This window comes from Hesperophylax consimilis, chromosome 7 (genome assembly GCF_061612785.1).
Source record: "Hesperophylax consimilis isolate HC1 chromosome 7, BYU_Hcon_1.0, whole genome shotgun sequence".
Taxonomy (NCBI): domain Eukaryota; kingdom Metazoa; phylum Arthropoda; class Insecta; order Trichoptera; family Limnephilidae; genus Hesperophylax; species Hesperophylax consimilis.
In genome coordinates this window covers 38,783,123-38,803,555 of record NC_142842.1, presented here as the reverse complement: position 1 = coordinate 38,803,555, position 20,433 = coordinate 38,783,123, and the positions used below count along the sequence as shown (strand labels likewise).

At 41.6% G+C, this 20,433-nt stretch overlaps 3 protein-coding genes across 3 annotated transcripts in view; all 3 read right to left on the bottom strand.

Moving 5' to 3' along the window:
- The window catches only part of LOC149422737 (breast cancer anti-estrogen resistance protein 1-like), a 193,934-nt gene extending 193,525 nt beyond the window's left edge, over positions 1 to 409 (bottom strand). The window contains exon 1 of the mRNA XM_089633486.1: positions 69 to 409. Coding sequence (XP_089489612.1) covers positions 69 to 119 — 51 coding nt within the window. The 5' untranslated portion in view covers positions 120 to 409. The remainder of the gene's footprint in view (positions 1 to 68) is intronic.
- A 5,899-nt stretch (positions 410 to 6,308) lies between these two features.
- On the bottom strand, positions 6,309 to 20,366 carry LOC149422735 (heterochromatin-stabilizing protein CFDP1-like). The gene is made up of 4 exons (XM_089633485.1): positions 20,234 to 20,366; positions 16,643 to 17,164; positions 15,901 to 16,102; positions 6,309 to 6,559 (listed from the first exon to the last, which is right to left on the bottom strand). Exons 2-4 carry the CDS (start codon positions 17,160 to 17,162, stop codon positions 6,466 to 6,468), a joined length of 816 nt encoding a protein of 271 aa, XP_089489611.1. The 5' UTR covers positions 17,163 to 17,164; positions 20,234 to 20,366; the 3' UTR covers positions 6,309 to 6,465.
- On the bottom strand, positions 17,788 to 20,146 carry LOC149422736 (uncharacterized). Its single transcript, XM_089633483.1, has one exon. It carries the CDS (start codon positions 20,031 to 20,033, stop codon positions 17,967 to 17,969), a length of 2,067 nt encoding a protein of 688 aa, XP_089489609.1. The 5' UTR covers positions 20,034 to 20,146; the 3' UTR covers positions 17,788 to 17,966.
- Positions 20,367 to 20,433: the final 67 nt, after the last annotated feature.

Here is a 20,433-nt window from a genome sequence, read left to right as displayed (position 1 = left end):
GTAACAATTAAAAACAGAAAAATACAGGGACGTTGTGCGTCTTGTTGAAAATCAATATATCCACTTACCGGGTTAGTCTTGGGGGTGACGGTGTCTCGCACCGAAGAAGGCATGGTCATTTTCTCAAATCAGGCAATCAACTGCGAATACGGAGTAAACTGCACACACTAAATTACAATATTACTCAATTTTCACGAGTCGCACAAAAAACTATTCAACATTCTCGGTTATTTTACCAAAACATCCGAAAAAACACAACACTCTTTTTCGAAAGTCGAGAATTAAGTCATCTTCACATTAACTGTCAGATTGTACGATATAGTAATGAATTTAATTTATAAACATTCAAAATAGGGATGTTTAAAATTAAAACTTTTTGCGGCCGAGCGACGTGCACACCCGCAGAAGGTTTCACTCAAACTGATTTTCAGAACCAGTTGTCATTTTTCAAAACAAACCAAACGCCGCGAAAGCCTCTAGCGAATTTTAAGAGAACTAATCACTTGCTTTAAAATAATGCGGGAAACAATAAGTTATATAGAGTTTGAGTAGAGGTACGCCCTGCAAACATTTCATTTTTGTTTGTTCAAGTTCGAGACGACTTTAGTTGTATATATTAAATGCGGCCCTTGAAACATATCCTTAAAGGATCTTATTTATTGTGTTGTGGGTAAGTAAGTATGGAGTACGCCTACTTGCGTTGCATTTCCAGTAGTGTCGTCATTTGAGGCTTGTTCTTTGTCACGCAAATTATTATTATTACACGTTTGTTCACTCAACACTATATTTTACACACACCATTGCTAAATAATTTTATCTACCTATGTAGGAACTATAGCATGTTCAGCATATTTTTTCATTTATTTTCGGGAAATCGATAGTTTATTCTTTATACTATGGATTTCCTCCTGGTGACTGGACCTCTAATAATACAACATAATAAGAATAAAAAATATTGCAATTTAAAGAAAATTTATTAAAATAAAATTATTCTCAAGAAAAAAGCATTTGTTTTATGGAGTAATTGAAAGGTGTCTTATTAAGAAATCGTTTTATTTTATAATAAACATAAGACAGGATATAAAATTAAGGTAATTATTTACCTACGACTACCGTTTGAGAAAATATTCCGTACATGTTAGGTTAGGTTGGATTAGGTAGAATTAAATCACAAACCAGTCTATACAAACCTAGCGTAGCCCACAAACTACTTGAAAACTGGGATATAACTCTAAAGGGGACGCGAGCAGGCGTTATTAAAGGGGCAATTTTTTGTAGTAGTAAAAACGGTAGTCGTAGGTAAATATTTACCAAAATTAATTAAGTTCAACACAGAAATATAAAACTACAACAACAAAAACTCACTCGTGATAGTAAGAATAATTATAAATATCACGCATATTGTCTTTTATAAGAAGTTTATAATATTAATAAAATTTACAGCCCTTCAGTATTCATTTATTAATCTCATGTTAGATAACATCTACTATTTTTGAGCTAGGCAGCCGATTTTGATAATGGACAGAGAAAGGGGGTGGGTAAAATGTAAGTACCCTAACGGCCGCTGTTCCCAATCCTAATAATCAAATTCTAAGCGAATCACCACTGCACTACGTAATTCCAACACACAATAATTGCTTAAGCAAGCCGCTCAGTCTAAGCCAGCCGGACAGCTGGATTAGCTATTTAAGCAATATGTAAGGAAAAAGCTAGTTACAAAAAGTGTCGAGAGAGTGAAAAAATACCGCGAATCAATGATCAAATGTCACTCTGACAATCGACAGTCGCGCTCCTTTCAGTTTTTTGTGTTGCATTTGTCATTATCGTTTTAAAATGGATAGAGAAGTTTTAGACATATTAGATATACTAGATATTGCGGAATGGGCCGAAGTAATTGATGAAAACATCGGGTTATACAGGCGGCGACAGGGTGTGGATGTCAATTACATCGAACTATTTATTTATTTATTAATTTACGGACAATATGTCCATTAAAACCATAATATTGACACGAATAAGAAAACATAGATGACAGTGAATGGAGAGTACCTACATGTATGTGAAGGGCAAAGACAATGTAAAATAGAAAAAGTACATATAGAAAATAACTACAAAATTTTTTTTGACCGTTTTCGTATGACGAAAACGTGTTTTTTGTATATTTTGAACCTAATTGAGGAGAATTTAATTTTATTTACGCAAGTGTCATTTTTGCGATGAATGTGCGAAATATTTTGCCCTTACCTCATGTCAGATCTGAAAACCTTTCTATTCTATCAATTTAATGTTATTCTTCGCACGCTTTGCTTTGATCTCCATTTTAAGATTTGTTTGGGTTTGTTTTGCTGTCGCACGGAGAAAAAACTTACGTCGATCTGCCAAATCAAATGGGAAGTCCCGATTGTGGCATCACGTTCAAGTTGTCACTTTATTTTTAATATATAGTATATACGTTATTACACATCTTCGGATCTACTCGATCTGCCCTGATGATGGACACTGCAACGCTGTCCGAAACGTCGGCTAAAGAAGGAGTTAGCGCAACACGGCATAACACCCCAAAAAGAAACAACAAAAAAAAAGTATATACGTTAGTTTAAAAAATATGAAATACCAGTTTATGAATAACGGTATTTAAAAGAAGTAATGCGTATTAATAAGAGCTACAATAATTAATTCTTTCATATTAATTTAACATAGAAAGTTTTTAATTTGATGTCATTTTATTGTCTATGGTAATGTGCGGTAGTGTGTGGGGCTACTTAAGATTTTCAAAGATAAAATGATTGGGAACAACGCAAATCGAACGTTCCCTACAAAATGCTTAAAAATCGCTTGGCTGAGCAAAAACAAAGATTTGAACTTAGATAACGATTAAAAAGTTGGGAACAGCGGCCGTTAGTTTATGTATATTTTGGACATCGGGATACCCATTCACACTAAAGTTGATGTTGGCTTCGTGAGAATGGGTCGTTTTTTCGAATCGTTTTTGTGTAAGTCAGCTCGTATGTGGAACAAGCTACCAGCATATAATCTGGGCCTTTTCAACATAGTTCCCCTACCTTTACACTGTACAGACATGGGCTCTCTTGTGAGGTATCACATAAAAATAAAATCAGAATCGTAGCTTCAAGACTTTTATTATTATTACTAGCTGCCATGTGCCCGGATTTGCTCGGGGACCTTTGAATGGTTTGGTGGATAGTTTTGAGGTTGTGATGATCTCATTAGGTTTAGCCAGCGTTAGCAATGTTAGACTTGATTACAGAACATTGACTTTTCTCTACTTTCTATAAATATAATATGCATGTATTATTTATATATAAACCTTCCGGAAGAAATTCTCTAAATGATTGGACAATCATTTAGAGAATTTCTAATTGGACTATCTAAATCCGATGCATGTTTTAGAACAGAGGTTCCCAAAGTGGTCTATATGGACCCCCAGGGATCGATATCGGCATGCTGGGGGTCTATGTCAGCAAGAAAAAAATTGGGGAGTCCACGAGATTCAAATGGGGGTACATACGAGCGGACCCCCATTTACCTCAAGTCAACATTTAGGAGTTCCGTAAATGACACAATAGACCTAACACAAATATAATATACTGAGAAATTACGTATTTGATATTTGTATTTTATATTTCGTAAAGTTGTTAATTGAGGTATATAAATAGAGTCTACGTTCCTTTTCTCGTCAGAATTAATATATTCAAGCAAAACATTGCACATTGGAAGCCGCGAATTTTCCTAGTTCCCCAACTTGTTTTTGAAAAACGTCCAGGGTAATAATGACGTTCAACATTTAAATGCACTTCACACAGACTTCAAAACTAAGTTTGAGGACATTTTGACTGTGGAAATGCAAAGTTGAAGAATCGAATATCATGTGACAAGAAGAACTGACTGGAATAAGCACTGACAAAGAACTTAAGGGGCAGTTCTGTAGGGCTAGCTACAGAAAGAAATTCCCGTTGCTTCATTTTCATTTGGTGTAATACCTCACAAGGGTGCCCCTGTCTGCACAATGTAAAGACAGAGTAACTATACCGCCACCCGGTTGTTGGGCAGGCAAGGGAAGGGAATATTTTTACTAAATAAATAAGTGATTTTCACATGGGACGTTAATAGTTTTAGGAAAATTCAATATTCGGCAGGCAGGGGGTCTACGGAAAAAAAATGTATTTGGCAAGTGGTCTACGGGGCAAAAAAGTTTGGGAACCTCTGGTTTAGAAGAACTATTTGCACAAAGCTATTTGCACAGACAGCTGCGGATAGTGACTTTGTTTTATACTATTTAGAGATTTATTTTTTTAGAAAGACAATCAGTACTCCGACAATATTTTCGCTAGGAGAAGAATTGACGCCTGGATTATAGTCTGACGCATTTGTCAACTCGGCCACTAACAGGTCTCTGCATGAATTATAAACCATAGAAAGTGGTAGACAAGCAGTGCTTTCAATGCTGACTTATGGGTAGAGTTAATAGCTTACAATTTTATTATATTTCTACTGGAATATAATAATTTATTAAAATGTGTATGGTCCAGAAATACTTGGCTTTTATATGCGACTTTTCCTCGTAGGTAATTACTCGTCCTGTGCCCATAAATTTTACAATAAGATATCATATTTCTTTGACATCACATCACTGTTTAATTTTATGCTTACATTATCATATGTAAATGGTTGCTTGCTGTCATTAATTTAACTACTTTAATGGATGTCTTTCTTGTGTAGGTACATATATTTTGTTGCCCTTTTGCATTCGGTACTTTACTATAAAGCATGTATATTATTTACAACACAGACATAGGAATTAATAGACGAGAAGATAAAGGCGAGGGGTAAAATCAACTGTTGAAGAACGAAGGGAGTGAAGATGACTGTGATTCGTCAATAAATCAATCTGACAGTAAATAGGCATCTCGCATTATAATATCACCATTTACTTCTTAAAAGTAAAATCTGCTTTGAATGAATAGACATTTTTACATGGGAGCGCAAATTACTCGCCACGTTATGAACAAATTTGCGAAGTCCAAATTCGGCAAAGTAAGGCAGCTTCTATATTCAGAGTCGTAGTTAGTTTCAGAGTATTTAGTTAAGACACTTTTATAAATGTTCATAATTTACTTCCCAGCAACCAACCAGCTTTGTGTTTCGCGTCCAGACGTTTCTCGATGTGATAGTAACAACTGATTCATATTATACGATGTGAATATGCTTAAAATAAAATAAAATAATGCTTATATATGGAATGTAATACGACAATTGGGTTTATTCTCTTTTTTCGCATCTATTTTTACCAGTTTTCATAGTACAAGTAAACATTTTGCCGTGTTATTTCGTAAAATGAACCGATGATGCCTCGACCATAGTTCGCACAAGAATGATGACGTCACGTTTTCAAATATCACTTGAGGCCGTACGCGAGCCCAGCCGGCTCAATGGAACCGGTATGGGGAGTGGGGATAATACGCTTTTAATCACTTAGGGCAGGTCTACCTAATATTCATATGTCTATGATTTACAACCTTTGCATTTTGTCTTCACTATACGTAAAACAAATAAAAATTGAATCTTCTATTTATAAGAGGAGTGTCTGTGGTGGGCAGGCAGCATGGATTTAATTTTTAAACAAATCTACAGTTTTATTCCAAAATTGATGAAATTTTGCTCACTCCATCTTCAAAACCAGAGGAAGGTCACTGTCGGTGTGAGAATTCAAAAAACTACCCTTATCTACTTTTCTCACCCTTTAGAGCAGATTTTTTTTTTCTTCTTGATGAAATTTTGCACATTTGACATTCAAAAAAAGAAAATTATTATTTTCTACATCTGATTTCGAAAAACTCTGCATGAAGCCCGCAGGGAATTCAGCAGTTATAAATAAAGTGAAAAGATATCATTGTTATTCAAGGTGTTGGGAGGTAAAGTGGACTAACTTTGTGAGGTGATTCTACATGATGGTAGAAGTAAAGAACTTGTCATGCACATGCATTTGCACTTGGTACTGAAATCACAAGTGACTCCATATTTAAAGACTCGGCGACAACCTCACCCGGATGGTCGCAGGAGACTGGCGTGGCTGATGAATCAACAGCATGTCGGCGACGTTTGCCAGTATACGAACCTCCATGCAGATGTGGTGGTAGTCGCCGAGACACTTGAATAGTCGAGTATAGGATACTTGCGTATGAGTAGGCCACTATGCCAGGAAGACCATTTTAGCAATGAAAGAAAACAAAAAAAGTTTTTTTAAATTAATGTTTATTAACTATCACATTATCCAAACAAAAGTTGTGTTTTTTAAAATACAATAATTATGTATTGGCAGCAGTTATTATGAGGTACCTACGAAAACAAAAATTGTAATTGGTTGTTTAAATAATCAGGTTCAAATTCTTTCAGGAAAAAGATAGACATCATTTTTTTGCCTAGTCTTAAAATTTTTTATTCAATTTATCTATTGCTTCTTTTATTTGACCTTAAACTCTTTTCTATTTCAAATTGATTTACGTCTGTACGCTGGAGGAAGTCTTGTCGGTCCAAGTATCTGAAATGGAATTGAATTTTATTATATTGCATTAAAATTGGTGTAGGCACTCTCTCAATAAATTTTCCTTAACCCTTTAGGTGTAGTATGCCGATATAACATCGTCATCACACTTTATGCCCATGGAGTGCGGTGTATAAGCTGGGCCATATAAAACGTGTCGAGTTATCTACCGGTTCGAAACTCGATCACCGCATGAGTATTCGTCACCCCCCCATTAGTCATTGGAAATACTGGCAATAACTTTATTTTATTTAGCATGGTGTTGTCCAAACATAACGAGAAATAGTGTCATAAATATTGTACTGGACGGGAGTCCGCACAAGACTGTAGATTTAGGCGCCGGGTCCAAACCGTGTCTTCAACCGATGAGAATGCTCCTTTACGGCCGATGATGATGATTGTAGTTGATATTGTGATGAAATCTGCCTCCCGCACCCAGGCTTGGTGAATGGTGGGCACTGGGTGTGCTTTCGTCTCTGCTCGCTTCTGGTGTTGGCGGTTTTCCAAAGGAGGGCCGGCTGGTCTCGAAGAGGTAACACCAGAAGATCTTGGAGCAGAAGACTCGGCGAGGTGAGGCAGATGTTGGGCAGGAGTCACTTGTAGATAATAAAACGCTTGGTTTTGGTGGTAAAGATGAACTGATTTATTTTTAATTATGTGGCTGCTTATATTTAATTAGCCTGACTCGCGCCCGACATTGGGCTAGGAGCCCAAAAGTGGTGGGGGGTTGTACCCGCGCCAACAATGCGTTTATAGCCTTCGACAAAATGTTGCATATTCATTTTGTCGATAGCAATGGTGACAGTAGTCGCTTAAATTTGCGAGTTAGAAAAGATTTTGAACGCTTACATGAATGACAATTACATAGTTTAAAAGCATAGTAGTTATGAGAATGTGTATCTTGACAACTAGATTTTTTGTTTGCCAAGATACGACAAAAAATAAGAAATGTTTGTAAAATAAATGTGTAAAAATGATCTCAAGCGATCAAATTTGTAAAACATGTTAAGTTAGTATTTTTCCGAGGTCCCCCGTAACATAGCGCTCAGAAAGAGATAAGATTCACTATGCTACGAGGTTCCTGGATTTTTGTACACGCAAAAAAGGTAAAAAATATTGTTCAAAAATGGGTTTACATATGGGTGAAAAACAGCTTTTTTAATATCTCCTCAGCGGTAGTATATCGAAAATAGTGTTTATTTGACTACCGCCGAGGGGATGAACAAGTAAAATATACATATTTGCAATGTTTAAAAATTGATTTTTCTATGTAAAATTTACATAGAAAAAATGCTGGACATTGATCCACGCGGCAGGTAAGCCGGCGATGTGGTATCGAAGCCATTCGGAGTCAAAGTTTTCAAGCCGCTTGGGCCGAAAACTGGACAAAATGACCAGTGGCGGGGAGTGGTGATTTTGCCAGTGGCGTGGAGTAGGGACATTTTATAAAAGTAAACAATTTTTATGAAATTAAATAATATGGTCAACTACGTCCGTTACACTCCCCCCGTTTAGCTATGCTGAACTAAAAAATAGGACGTTTGTTGGTACGTTGCAGCCCGCGGCGGCCAGTCCCTCTGGGATGGTGCTGGGCTGGTGGTACTGTTGATGTTGCATCGGTAGGCGGGGCCGGCAGGATTACAGCGAGCTTCACATCGGGGTGGACGTAAAATCCGGTGCTCGTCTGGATCCGGGCGGTCCTCACTCGGCCGTCTGCAGCAGGGGTGAATGGAGGAACATGGTGGGCTAGCCTTGATGGCGGCAAGGGCCCCATCAGAGGGGGGGCTGGCTTGCTCCTGCGCATCTTGCAGGTGGGGCAGTTGTGGGCGGTCTTGCGAATATTTGTTCGCAGTCGCAGCACATGGTAGCTGCCTCGCACCTCAGCCATTGTTCTCTCCTTATTCGGATGATCGGCTTCCTGGTGATGACGTCTCACCAGAAGTCGTGCATATGCATGATCACCATCCAAAATTATTGGTGTCCGCACTGCTTGGGGCACGTTACTGAGGGCTCGTATTCTTGAGTTCATCCTCAGTAGGCCGTCAGGTCCAAGGAAGGGGCTCAAGGCTTTGAGCCTACTGTCACTTGGTAGTGGATCTCCTTTCTGGAGCGCATTTATGTCATGATAAAATGTCTCTTCTTGACATTTTCTTGCCCATCGGGCCTCTGCTTCCTTGATTTCATCGGTTCTTAAATGATTATCAGGTTGTTCGTGGCTTTTTCCACGACACCTTTTAATAGAACGATGTATCCGGCAGGTAGTTTGAATAAGATGATTAAATGAGGAGAATTTCTTGATGTCGGGCAGTGTTTCTGCCACAGTTGAAGAAAGGCCAACGTTTTGGCGCCTTACTTCAATGTGCCTGGGAGACCCTTTCGCGGGGCCGACTGATTCTCTCGTACCATTTGCAGGCACAGATCCAGCTGGTACTCCTCGTACGGCCGCCTGTATCAGAGGTGCTCGCGGTACGGGGCCAGATGGTCCATGGGGCGTGGTAGAATGCCACCGGGCATGGTGCCTGGGTGGTCTTCTCTGCAAAGATGCTGGCACAGATCCAGCTGGTACTCCTCGTACGGCCGCCTGTATCAGAGGTGCTCGCGGTACGGGTCCAGATGGTCCATGGGGCATGGTAGAATGCCACCGGGCATGGTGCCTGGGTGGTCTTCTCTGCAAAGGTGCTGGCACAGATCCAGCTGGTACTCCTCGTACGGCCGCCTGTATCAGAGGTGCTCGCGGTACGGGTCCAGATGGTCCATGGGGCATGGTAGAATGCCACCGGGCATGGTGCCTGGGTGGTCTTCTCTGCAAAGATGCTGGCACAGATCCAGCTGGTACTCCTCGTACGGCCGCCTGTATCAGAGGTGCTCGCGGTACGGGTCCAGATGGTCCATGGGGCATGGTAGAATGCCACCGGGCATGGTGCCTGGGTGGTCTTCTCTGCAAAGATGCTGGCACAGATCCAGCTGGTACTCCTCGTACGGCCGCCTGTATCAGAGGTGCTCGCGGTACGGGTCCAGATGGTCCATGGGGCATGGTAGAATGCCACCGGGCATGGTGCCTGGGTGGTCTTCTCTGCAAAGGTGCTGGCACAGATCCAGCTGGTACTCCTCGTACGGCCGCCTGTATCAGAGGTGCTCGCGGTACGGGTCCAGATGGTCCATGGTGCACTGTATAATGCCTCCCGGCAGTGCGCCTGGGTGACAGTGTGGCTCGTATGGCCAATGTGGTAGCTTCATTCACATGTCCAGAGGTCCCTCCGCCATGGGTGGTCCACCCCAACGCCGTTCGTGATAATATTCGCGTAGAATCACGAACGTCGCGCACTTCCCTCGAGACAATTAAGTTAGCATTGTCTTGCCCGATGAGAAGTGTGGGGGTGATGTAGCGACCGTGGTACCTCTGGACAGGAAGGCTGAGCTGCTGGATGGTATTTGCTTTGATCACGTACTCATCAGAGATTCCGGCGCCGCGTAGAGTGATTGGCACGCGGCGGGACGTCAAGTCTGTTGAGCACATGTTTTTTGCTCCGTGTAGTCGTAGCTCACGGGTAGGTCCGGTTGTGCCGAGTTTTTGTGCTGTGGTGGCGTCAATAAGGGTGACTGTTGAGCCCTCGTCCAGAAGCGCAAAGGTTTTAATCTGCCGCTTCGGGCCCGACAATATGACTCCCACCACTTTTAACACGGCACTTTCGGTGTGGCGTCACATATTGTGAACATCTGCCACAGTAATGTCATTATCACGATTGTTATTATAGTTGTGAAGAAGTCGGTGGTGGGGGGATCTGCACTCCCCCACGCCGCACCATTCACTAACTTTGCACTGTTTTGTATAATGTTTGCCATTGAGGCACAATCGGCACAAACCGGCGTCGTTCACTGTTTCAAAACGATATTTTAAGTCTTTTGCGGCAAAAGTGCGACATTCGCTAAGTTGGTGGCCATTTTCACCACACTCGACACACCCGGCGCGGTTGTCGAACTCGCGAACTTCATCGTAACTGTTTTGCACTTTTTCCCCGCTTCGATTATTTTCTCGATTATTACCAGACAAAATTTGGGGCATTCGATTATTACCAGACAAAATTTGGGGCTTTCGATTATTTTTCGCGAACTGTTGTTTTTCACTAGAATTGTTGTTGTAAACATTGTTTTCCCGCGATAAAAACCGTTCTGACGCGGCAGACGTGTTTAAACTGTTGTCACAAGTGTCACTTTTGTTCGAATTGTTTTTTCGCGAAAACTTTTCTGACGCGGCAGACATATTGATGAAACTTTCACAGGTATCACGTTTTTTAGCACCGTTTTTTCGCCAAAACTGTTCTGACGCGGCAGACGTGTTCTCTAAACGGTTTTCGTCACATGTTTCACGATTTTGAGCACTGTTTTTTCGCGAAAACTGTTCCGTTATTGAGAACGAATGTTCACGGCGTGGGCGGGACCTCGCGGGGTCAACCAAACCGGACTTTGGGATGGCGTTCGCGACGGTTTTCAGGAAGGCGGCAAACTGGCAGATGGTAGCGGAGGCCTCGTAGTGCCGCACTTCCATCAGCCACGCCAACCGCAAGGTGGGCGGCATCTTCCCCGCGATGTCACTGAGCAGCGCTGGATTCGTCAGATAGCCATCATTGTTGAGGGAGCGGAGTGATGCCACCAGGTTTTGAACTGTGCCAGAGAAGTCTGCGATGTCCTCCAGAGAGGCCTCAATTGTGAGGTGGGGCAGCTTCTTCACTTTGTCCAGCATCAGAGCAGCGAGTGAAGTAGTTCCTCCAAATCTCTGCTCCAGGACTGCCAGGATCTCCGGAACCTGGGCAGGGTCCATCAGAAGGGGGCCGACGGCTTCTCGGGCTTTCCCCTTGAGGGCCCGCTGTAGGCGGATCAAGTTTTCGCTGGAGGTCATCCGACATGTGGAGGTAGACTGGTTAAACTGAGCCCTCCAGGTGGGCCACTCCAGTGGATCTCCAGAGAATGGAGGCAGGTCCTTGGCCATAGATTGTCTGGCAATAAGGGCCGCCATTCGTGGATCGTCCTCGATTGTGGGACGGGGGCTGTCCTGAGCCCTTGAAGCTCTGATGGCTTCTGTCAGGGCGGAGGCCAGCTGAGCCATGGGACTGCCATCATGCTGAACCCAGGCTCTGGTATGTTGGGCCGTCTCATCCGCCGTAGGTTGGGGCGGGAATCTCGGCATGGAGCTGGTACTGGCTGTGGGCGGGCCATCTGGCCGTGCCGGCACGCCATACTCCTGTTCGCGCAGTGGTACGGGCGGCACATGTCCAGATGGTCCAGATGGTCCAGAGGGTCCAGGTGGTCCAGGCTGTGTCCATGGCACGTCCCACTGCTCCAGCAGTCCGGCAGGTGATCCTGGCGTCGGCGCTGGGTACCCCGGGTGGGGCAGAGGTACGGGCAGCACAGGGCCATGAGGTCCAGGCTGCACCAGTACTGGGCATCCCTGAATGGTCCAGGGTGCTGGTTGCGCAGGGCCTGCTGGCTCTTGCTGCGCTCGTGATGCGTACCTCTGGTCCACCAGAGGTACAGGTCCGGCTGGCACTTCAGGTACGGCTTGCCTCTGTTCTATCAGAGGGGCGGGCGGTACGGGGCCAGAGGGTCCAGGCTGCATCATGTTTGGCCACCCTGCATTGGGCCAGGGTGACGAGGGCGGGGGACCGGCTGGCCTTGGCTGCGCCGCTGCTGAGTACCTCTGGTCCACCAGAGGCACCGGGCTCGGTTGGCCGGGCTGCACCCATCCAGGGCTGTACCCTTGGAAGCGCCAGGGTCCTCCTTGGGCAGGATACCCTTCCAGGAGTACGGGTCCAGATCGGGCAGGCACTGCTGCTGCTGGTTCCTCGTACCTCGGGTCCACCAGAGGCACCGGGCTCGATTGGCCGGGCTGCGTCCATGATGGTGGTGACCTCTCCAGGAGCTTCGAAGGTCCAGGAGGGGCAGGGGCTGCTGCTGTTGGAGCTGATTGAAGAGCTGCTTTAAGTCTCTCAATGTGCTCGGTTTGACTGCGAAGCTGTTGTCGCAATGACTCCATCGCATCCTCTTGAGATGTGGAGGGCGGTGAGTCATGATGTGCAGGTGGTGCCATGTCAGGAGTAGTGCTGGGCGTGGGCATGGGGGTTACGTCAGGCGTGACGTGAACCGCAGCCGTGGCCTGAGACCCAGCGTCCAGGGCATCTGCAGATGGTGTTGAGGATCCATCGTCTTGGATCCGGCTCGACCGTAAAGTTGGAGACATCCTGGTTGAAGGCGTGTGAGAATCCGGCTCGGAGGACCACTTGTACTGGACGGGAGTCCGCACAAGACTGTAGATTTAGGCGCCGGGTCCAAACCGTGTCTTCAACCGATGAGAATGCTCCTTTACGGCCGATGATGATGATTGTAGTTGATATTGTGATGAAATCTGCCTCCCGCACCCAGGCTTGGTGAATGGTGGGCACTGGGTGTGCTTTCGTCTCTGCTCGCTTCTGGTGTTGGCGGTTTTCCAAAGGAGGGCCGGCTGGTCTCGAAGAGGTAACACCAGAAGATCTTGGAGCAGAAGACTCGGCGAGGTGAGGCAGATGTTGGGCAGGAGTCACTTGTAGATAATAAAACGCTTGGTTTTGGTGGTAAAGATGAACTGATTTATTTTTAATTATGTGGCTGCTTATATTTAATTAGCCTGACTCGCGCCCGACATTGGGCTAGGAGCCCAAAAGTGGTGGGGGGTTGTACCCGCGCCAACAATGCGTTTATAGCCTTCGACAAAATGTTGCATATTCATTTTGTCGATAGCAATGGTGACAGTAGTCGCTTAAATTTGCGAGTTAGAAAAGATTTTGAACGCTTACATGAATGACAATTACATAGTTTAAAAGCATAGTAGTTATGAGAATGTGTATCTTGACAACTAGATTTTTTGTTTGCCAAGATACGACAAAAAATAAGAAATGTTTGTAAAATAAATGTGTAAAAATGATCTCAAGCGATCAAATTTGTAAAACATGTTAAGTTAGTATTTTTCCGAGGTCCCCCGTAACATAGCGCTCAGAAAGAGATAAGATTCACTATGCTACGAGGTTCCTGGATTTTTGTACACGCAAAAAAGGTAAAAAATATTGTTCAAAAATGGGTTTACATATGGGTGAAAAACAGCTTTTTTAATATCTCCTCAGCGGTAGTATATCGAAAATAGTGTTTATTTGACTACCGCCGAGGGGATGAACAAGTAAAATATACATATTTGCAATGTTTAAAAATTGATTTTTCTATGTAAAATTTACATAGAAAAAATGCTGGACATTGATCCACGCGGCAGGTAAGCCGGCGATGTGGTATCGAAGCCATTCGGAGTCAAAGTTTTCAAGCCGCTTGGGCCGAAAACTGGACAAAATGACCAGTGGCGGGGAGTGGTGATTTTGCCAGTGGCGTGGAGTAGGGACATTTTATAAAAGTAAACAATTTTTATGAAATTAAATAATATGGTCAACTACGTCCGTTACAAATATAATAAACATTTTTCCTCAAATTATTAAGACTTCTTCTCATGAAACTATGAAAAAAGAATAAACGCACCAAAGAGTTAATATTATGGATTTCTATTTATGAAGTGTGCAAAAAACAAAGGAGTTGGCTTGAACTTTGACATAGTAGATTATTGGCAGGAAATTGGATTGGTTCGAATATAGATTAAAGCAGAAAAGATGTACGTAATATGTAAGTGGTGAGGAAAAGAACATGTGAAATTATTACTTTTATCAGAAATTACTTTAAATTCGCAATAATATTAGATAAGATAATAAACATTATTAAGCATAAATAATCATGTATGTATTTATCTAATTATGTACAAAACACAAGATAGACTTCAGGTACAAACAGGGGCCAGTTATTAGTTACTGTAAACAGAAAAACTTAAGACATTGAACAGTAAATGGTTAACTTCAAATCAAAAGACAAACAGAAATCCTTGATTCGGCAAGCAATCTCTAAATAGTAAAAAATAAAGTCGCTTTCCGTGTCTGTCTGTTTGTGCGCTTAGTTCTCCTAAACTAGGCAACGGATTTTGATAGGGCTTTAACTATCATTTAGAGAATTTCTTCCGGAAGGTTTATATATACGAGTCGTGTAATTTCTATACCCGCTATATCAACTTTCATTGATTTGGAGAAAACCGCAAAAAACTGTCACATCTCTAGCGTACATAAGTAATTGCATTAAAAAATTTTATATAATGAATTGGAGTAATAAAATTTCGAAAAGCATTTATTTTTCTGTATATGTCTAGCAATAATTAAGTAATTTCGATAAATAAAATGGATAAAGCGGATTTTGATACTCACTTCGTGATATAGAGGCTTTTGAAAGTCAACTGAGCCGACATGGCGGGTTTAGAAACACACGCGTAGATCATTTTGGCACACGAATGTGGCGTCAGAGCGGCGGCCATATTGTATTTTGGCAAAATAACTGCTTGTGATTGGTTGAATCCGATATAGCGCATTTTGATAATAACTTTCTGTATGATATAGCGGATTTGGTTTCTCACTCGCAGTTTTAACATGGTTTTTGGTCGTGATAAGGAGGGTTTTGAAACTCAATTTTAGGCTCCTCTTGTTGCTCGCAAAAATGTGAACAAGATGTCATACTCAGATCATTTTGTCAAAAAATCGGATATAGCGGGTATAGAAATTATAGGATTCATATAATACATGCATATTATATTTATAGAAAGTCGATGTTTTGTAATAAAGTCGTAAAAAAAACTTTGGGGAACTTACATTGCTAACGCTGGCTAAACCTTATGAGATACATCAAAATAATGTACTACGGAATTGTATATCTTAAAAAAGCCTAAAGAAAAGTCCACAACAGTACATATATGTCTATCTCCTGAGGGTAACTCCCAGCAACGCCGGATACACGTCAGCTAGTATACGCATAATTCGAAATGTGGCATAAATCTAATTGAATGAGTCACTTCAAAATCTTGACATTGATCTCAGTGCTCTCTCACTAAATACTTTAATGCATACACAAAACACTTAAAAAGGTTAAAACGGGCATTGACCACCGTTGGATAAATATTGTAGCAACATAACTAAATGAAACATCGCTATCGGTCTTTGGTAAAATTTCCATTTATCAGTTTAAAGTGAAGGTGTCATATTTGTTTGCGAAAAGACTCCGTTTTCTAAACTTATTCAAACAAAAAAAGTGGATGAACGCAATAAACAGAAACACATGCGACAATTCACATAGGACCTGATTTAGCTTTCAATTAGAAAAAATAACAGCGGATTATAGTAGTTGTTGGATAATGAAGCAGTGGATTACCAAAAGAGTACTGTATAAATATTTACCCATCTCTCCCTCTGTTGTGTATGGAGATATCTTCCTCTATCCCTTCCTCCTTCTTGAAGGACATCCAGTCTAGTTTGGTTTTCTCCAGCACGCTGACCTTGTCCTTTTTACCAATTTTCCCCATTATGGAGGCGAGACCTCCGCCGGTTTTCCTGGCCCCGGGCAAACTTGATGCCGGCAAACTGGATGAGGCTGCCTTTGCTGTAATACAAAATATACATAAGGCATTGGGAATAACAAATAATGTTTGTTATAAATAAGAACTCTCTAACGGTAGGTAGGTCTTTGTGATGATTGTTTATTTTTATGTGATACGACACAATAGTTCCATCAGCCCGGACGTACTGGGATTAAAGCCAAGGATCTAATGTTTAAAAGATGCAACATTACGAATTTTACAAACCACTGGAGAAGTTAAACAAAAATATCTTATATTCCATCATATTTACTGATTTGAATGTTAGGTTTTCCATTGTAGGTTTCTTTCAATGATAACAATGGCAAGTGGCTGAGTTGGCATCGCGTTTGGGTTCCATCCAGGTATCCACTTCCTCGGCTGGCAACACAGTATGTGGGAAAGCAACATTTCTCACTTACTGTGGTGTTAATAGGAGATTTTTAAATATAATATCAGGTTATTCATAACCAGGGAATGTTCGTCATTCTTTAAAAAAAAAAAAAAGTTTTAAAACTAAAAATTAATGATGTTATTAATAAAATCACAATAAAATCGTTTTAAACCTTTTATGTCAGCAATGGACGCATCAGGGACATTTTTAATCACTGGATCAGCTTTCACCGACTTGAACAAGTCCTCTAAAGTTTCACTTTGAATAATATCTGGTGCCAGTTTCTTTTTATCGGCCATCACACTTGTCAAAGTTTTACTAACTTGTGACTTATCCGTGTTGACCATAGTTTTATCTTCATTGATTTTAGGTTTACTCTGAGCTGGTGTTCCTAAAAACGAAGCCCAAAGATCGTCCTGGTACTTCTTTTCGTCAACGGGATCTGCACTTTTTTCTGGAATACTTTTGGCAGGCGATTCATCGGAGCTCTCATTGGATATCTTAACTTTTTTTCTTGTGATTTTTTTGGACGATTGTTTGGCTAAACGTTTCTGTTTTTTCTTGGCGACTTCTCCTTCGAATTGAGCTTCTGTTTCCTGATCTGCTTCTTCCGATTCACATTCTGAGGCGGCTTCTTCTGCTCCGGGCACAAAGTCAACATCACTATCGTCACTGTCTGAAGGAAGATCCATTGCTAGAATTCAACAAAATTAAATTTAACCATAAATAAATAATAATTCATCAACTCTTGTTGTGCAGACCCAAAATTTTCAACGTCCGTCAGTTGATTCTATTTTCTTAACAACTAAGTTTTTGTACATTGAACTGTCTAACCAGATAATGTGTCCATGTATTAGTAAAAAAAACAACCCATAAATTTTGGACTATAATACATCTGTTTTCAATTTTCGACCTAGTTGCGCCATGACTTGGGACAGCTAGTAACCAATTTCAAAGAAAAATTTTGGTTTGACTGAGGAATGAACTTTCTCTCAGGGTGTCATTTAGTATATAAACGGCTGTAATGTCATCCAATTTTAGAGAAATGCACATACGAGTATGTCCGTTTGATTGCCACCAAAAGTTGATAGAATGCATTGTCATCGACAACAAGTCTATCTGCCAAGTTTCTTCAAGTTATTTTTAAGTTTGTTGTTACTGGGCTGTTAAAACCTCCGATGAGTCACATTACAATAAATATATGAGAAATATAAACCTCGGGCCTAGAGTCAATATTTTTTCAATTGCAAATTTGTTACATTGGAAGTTTTAATTTTATTCAGCCCAGCAATGTTGTTTTAAAAAGAAACTCCAATAATATTTTCAGGATGTTTTATTGGAACAATTTCTATGCATCATACAAAAGGAAAAAATAAATACATTTAATAGATCGTCTTATTACAGCAATTTTATAAGTCGGCTCCTTCATACATTTTCATAACAATTATAATAATTCAATATGGAAGTAAAAAAAAAAACTTTTTGCGCCATAACAATTATCGGACAGTCTTCTTCTTCTTTATTCTGTTTCTGTTTTTGACATTTGCTACTTCGTAGAAATTACTTCCGATAGTCTTCCTTTTCCCTACCCTGTCGATAGCTCTTCTCTGTTTAGCGGTGGTCTTCTTGACAACATGAGTTTCTCCAGCGACCTTTCTAATTTTCTTGGAAATTGCTTCGTTGATTTCGTGAATTGAAAATGCTCCACTGGATGTCTTTTGTTTCTTGGAGACCTTGTCATCTGGGCCAGCCATGTTGTCCTCAATGTCACTGCAGTCTTCTTCACTGTGGCTGTAGAAGTCGCTGAAGTCTGAAGAGTCTTCCTCTTCTGGGGCCGTGGTTTGTGTAACATCTAAAGATTTATCTGCCGCACTTTCATCCAGGTCTTCTTCATCATCTTCTTCCGCTTCGGGAACTTCCTCGGTCACCTCCAAGGGTTTCACGTCTTCTACATTGTCAAACTGAAGTCCCATGCGAATCCTTTTAAAGTCTTGCATAACCTTGAAGGACCTTCCTTGCTCCACAATTGGATCCACGGGGGGCTGATCATCTTCTTGAGTTTGACTTTCATTGGCTGTGTCAGCGGTGGTATCTGAAGCTTTGAGTGGCTCTGTTGAGATTTCTTTGGGCTGGGTTTTACTTAGGGGGATTTCAAATCCAGGCGGTGAAACGTAGAAGGGCAATTTTCCTCTTTGCCAATCATTTAATACCATTTTGGATATAGTACTTATATCGGGCTCTCCTTTTTTAAGTAGCTTACCACTCCTTGCAGCAAGTTTTTCTAAAAATTCTTGGGGAGTTTCCCAGCCATCAACTTTGTATGTTTTAGCGAGATATTCTTTCTTCACGCGTTCCATCAGAACCGGAATATAATCTTCGGGACTTTTGACTAATTCTATTCTCACTACTCCTTTCAGAACCTTCTCAGTATCAGTCTCGGCTGAGGGATACACCACCCCGGGGCAGTCTATCAGGAAGATCCTCTTCATCAGAGTGATGTACTGCCAGACCTTGGTTTCACCAGCGATGGGGGCCACTTTGCACACTTTCTTTGATCGCAAAGTATTGATCACTGATGATTTTCCAACATTCGGGTAGCCAATAAATCCAACACTGATTTGTTTCTTGTCAATGTGAAGCTTTCCGAACTGTCGTAGCAAGTTAATCAGAGAGCCCTTACCAAAGGGATGGGTCAAGGAGGCGTGGAAGGCCACGGTGGGGTAGTCTGCACTGAGGATGGCCACCCAGCGCTGGGTGACCCAGGCGGGAACCAAGTCCACCTTATTCAGAATAAATATTAGATGTTTGTGTGGCTTTTCCTTCCTTAAAAAGTTTTCAATGTGAGGACAACGTGTGCCTTGAGGGTCCCTGGCATCCAAAATTTGAAGGAGAACATCTGAAGAATCGATGACCTTGTACAATTCATTCCATATTCTCCTGCTTTGCCCGGCTCCAAAGATCCATTCCCTCACCCCGTCTTTCATCCCTGGATCTTCTTTGATCAGGTCAAGGTCTTTATCTTTATTGTAAGTTTCTGATCTGTCGTTGGCGGCCTGCGATAACAACTCTAGATCTGTGAATTTGATGTTTGCTCTTTTCCGACTCTTGTTCGGTCCAAATGTTTTCCCGAAGCCTTCCGTATCTAGCAAATGGACTCGTGCATTTTTGGCAGTTTCATTTAGCAGAGTGATTGGCAACTTTGTGGGTTTCATGACAACTTGGTATGGATTTTTCACAGCTACGCCAAGTTCGTTTTGGAACTTCTGCAACGCATTTTGAGAAATAACTCTGGAGTTGCCGAACCACTTTTGGTTAGGTTCTACGCGCGCTCTGGACCCTGAAGGTAAACTCCCTTGAAATGGGGCGGCTACGATGATATGACCGGTTTTATCCCTCTTGGCTTTGAAATTTCTGTACATTTGTAACCTCTTAATTGTGGATCTGGTCCTGGCATTTCCAACTCCCTTGAGACCTTCTGTGGGCCTGTCTGGATTCATGGAGTGGTTAGATTTATTGAAACCCTGCCTCCGAGGGGCTCCCGTGGTGGAGCGTACTTTACCCATTGTTATGGGTTAAAATAAAAACAACAGACAGAACTTAACAAACCCGCACCAAATGACAAAAAACACGTGCGACGAAACTGACAAGAGAAAAGACAGAACAAAAAACAAGAATGTTTATTCCTTAGGTTGCAAGACTGTATAGTCAAGTTGAGATGTTTGGAAGAATCGAAACCTAAACTCAATGTTATTTTTTCACTTACCGAATCTGAAGCTTATCTAATATTAGTCCGTATATCAAAGTAAATCTTTTTTCTTTATTATTGTGTGTATTATATTCAATATAGTGTTTATAAAGCCGAACAATCATCAAAGGCAGAGCCGGCCAGAACGACAATAGAATAAATAAAATAAAAATTAAAAATTTGTTCTGTAAAAACCAGGTAGGAACCGTTTAGTTAAG

What these genes read in the sequence shown, in the direction of transcription:
- LOC149422735 (XM_089633485.1), bottom strand. Translation starts at nt 17,162, where the DNA reads ATGGATCTTCCTTCAGACAGTGACGATAGTGATGTTGACTTTGTGCCC. An exon ending in GTCCATTGCTGACATAAAAG is followed by an intron (nt 16,103 to 16,642) that starts GTTTAAAACGAT and finishes TTTGTATTACAG; the next exon opens with CAAAGGCAGCCTCATCCAGT. An exon ending in CACAACAGAGGGAGAGATGG is followed by an intron (nt 6,560 to 15,900) that starts GTAAATATTTAT and finishes ATTCCATTTCAG; the next exon opens with ATACTTGGACCGACAAGACT.
- LOC149422736 (XM_089633483.1), bottom strand. Translation starts at nt 20,033, where the DNA reads ATGGGTAAAGTACGCTCCACCACGGGAGCCCCTCGGAGGCAGGGTTTC.